At 44.5% G+C, this 2574-nt stretch overlaps 1 protein-coding gene across 1 annotated transcript in view; it reads left to right on the top strand.

The window, feature by feature from the left end:
• LOC110495729 (protein FAM163A) overlaps nt 1-1809 on the top strand; it is a 12450-nt gene extending 10641 nt beyond the window's left edge. The window contains exon 5 of the mRNA XM_036952139.1: nt 38-1809. Within this exon, the coding sequence (XP_036808034.1) occupies nt 38-313 (276 nt within the window). The 3' untranslated portion in view covers nt 314-1809. The remainder of the gene's footprint in view (nt 1-37) is intronic.
• The last annotated feature ends 765 nt before the right edge of the window (nt 1810-2574 follow it).

The raw sequence follows: 2574 nt of genomic DNA, 5'->3' as shown, positions 1-2574 counted from the left end.
AATCATTCTATTTCTATGGTGATTGTGTGTGTTCCAGGTGGGCCCTCCCCCCAGCTACTGCCCCACCTGCTCCCCCTTCTGGCTACGCCCAGAACTTAGTGACGAGCTGCACAACGGAACCGAGCGGCTGGGATTCCATACGTATCACTATGACAACCCCGGACTGTGTCAATCACTGCCCCTGTCAGACACGCCGCAGGCGCCCTTCTTTTTGACCCAGCCCGGCCAATCCCCTTTGAGCTACTATAGCCCCGTTGACATCCACCCTAACACACCCTGCAGTAACAGACGCCCCTACAGCACACCGGTTTGACACACATGGACACACACGCACACACTGACGTCACACACGCACTCATACAAACACTCCTTCTCCCAGGGGAAAGAGTCCCAGAGACATCCAGAGTACCACCCATCCAGGGGAGAGAGACACACACTGAACCCACAGACGGAGCCTCCTGATCGGGACAGAACCACAGACGGACCCATGTCTGGTGCAGCGGTGTGGAGGTCTGGTCATCTGGTAAACCCTACAGGGGAGGAGATGTTGGGTTTGACTATGGGAGATTACTACAAATGATGGGCGAAGATAGACTGGAACAGCAACACACTGGTGTTTCTCTCTCTCTCTCTTTCTCTCGATCTGTCTTTCTCTCCCTCCTTTTCTATATTTTTCTCTCCATCTCTCTCCTCTGCCTGAAAGCTGATAATGTGAACGAGGTGACTGACATGAGGGCTATATGTGTTTGTAGGTTTGCTTTACGTCTGGAATGTCTAATCACATTACATTCAACGACTAAAGCTCAAAGATGTATTTTTGTCTTCCAGAGTTTAAAGGAGCAGTATGTCCCTTGTTGACCCCTCTGACCCTTAGGAAAAAAACACATGTCAAATTTGCAGTTTTACACTTGATTTAAAAAAATATATATTATTGTAAGGGGATATCCGGATGCATTATATATAATCCTGGCTAAAACAATGCAAACACTTTAGCCAACGAGGGCATCTGTTTGTCCAATTCTATGATGTTTCACTTAGCCCTTACCCTGTCCTTCAAAACACAAAACAGAGATGCTGTACACTCACTAAAAGCTGTTCATTATGACACTTGATAATATAGACAAGTATTGATAAAAGAGATGTTTTACTCTTTTCACACAATGCACTTTCCACTTTTCTCACAGGTTGTGTCCCAAATGGCACTGTATACCCTATACAGGGCCCATATGGGTCTGGTCAAAAGTAGTGCCCTATCTAGGGAACAGAATGCCATTTGGGACAACGCCGTGGTCTTCACATCTTGGTCTTCCTCACTTCCCGTTCCTTTTGTGATTCTTTGTTAGAGAGTTGATGGGGAAATGGACATCTGTCTGTTCACGTGTTGATTTACTGGGGGAAAAAACTCAAAAGTTTGTGTTCACTGCTATGTAGTCACACACTCACACAAAGACACTGCAGCCTGTAGTGTGGCAATGAAGTTAACTTTAATATTGAATTCACTAATTCTATAATATATATATTTTTTCTGTTAAAGGTGGACTATTTCTATTAAAAATGACATCATCATTCACAGCAGGGCAACTTCCTGCTTACAGACTATTTGCACTGTTCGTTGAGACATGCCCATATTGGGAAGAGCCAGTGACAGATTGGAATTTTGTTGTTGATGATGTCTCTCAACAGGAAGTTGACCCGTGGTGTACGATGATGTCATGTAGCTGAGTCTCCCTTTAAAATGAACTCTGAAGATGAATTCCACGTTTAATGCACAGTGTTCCTTTTTGAAGATAAACCAATATGTGTATCTGCCTGAACTCGTCTGTGTTTCTTCACTAACAACGAATCCAATAATATATACCATTTAGCAGACACTTTTATCCAAAGCGACTTGGGTGCATTCATTTATGGTTTTATAACGTATGGGTGGTCCCAGGAATCAAACCAACTCCTCTGCCGTTGCAAGGACCATGCTCTACCAACTGAGCCCCGCAAATTAAAAGCAGACTCAGAAATATGTCGAATACATATAAATAAGCAACGACACAATGTCAATCTAGACGCTAGTGTTATGATGCTTTGACACAACCTGGTTGTCCTGTGGGCCTTCTCTAAAAGTAGTTGTATGGTGTCTGTGTCTGTGAGTTGTGTGAACAAGACTTGTTCAGGATCACCTGTCTCACTCTGCTGTTGACAGATGGAATGACATAGACAGCACTGCAACCTGGAGCCAGATGAGGCCGTTTTAAAACAGTAATATTATAACTTTTTTATAAGAATAAAGGATCATAAATGGTCAAATATGAGTAAAGACGGTTTCATGTGTTGGTCTTTGTTTCCCTTGGGTTGCATCTTCTGTGTTGTGTTCAGATGTATTGTAAGTATTACTGTAGTGGCAGGACCAGTTTAAACTCCTGACAAACCCCTTTCAGCCCTGGCCTTCTGGAGACGATAGCACTGTGAGGAGAGGCACACACACACCGCGCACACACGCACGCACGCACACACACACACACACAAACACACCACACACCGCACACGCACACACACAAACACTCCACACACACCGCGCACACA

The sequence above is a fragment of the Oncorhynchus mykiss genome, chromosome 18, assembly GCF_013265735.2.
Source record: "Oncorhynchus mykiss isolate Arlee chromosome 18, USDA_OmykA_1.1, whole genome shotgun sequence".
Classification (NCBI taxonomy): Eukaryota; Metazoa; Chordata; class Actinopteri; order Salmoniformes; family Salmonidae; genus Oncorhynchus; species Oncorhynchus mykiss.
The sequence above is the reverse complement of the archived record's forward strand: the minus strand, read 5'-3'. Positions and strand labels throughout refer to the sequence as shown.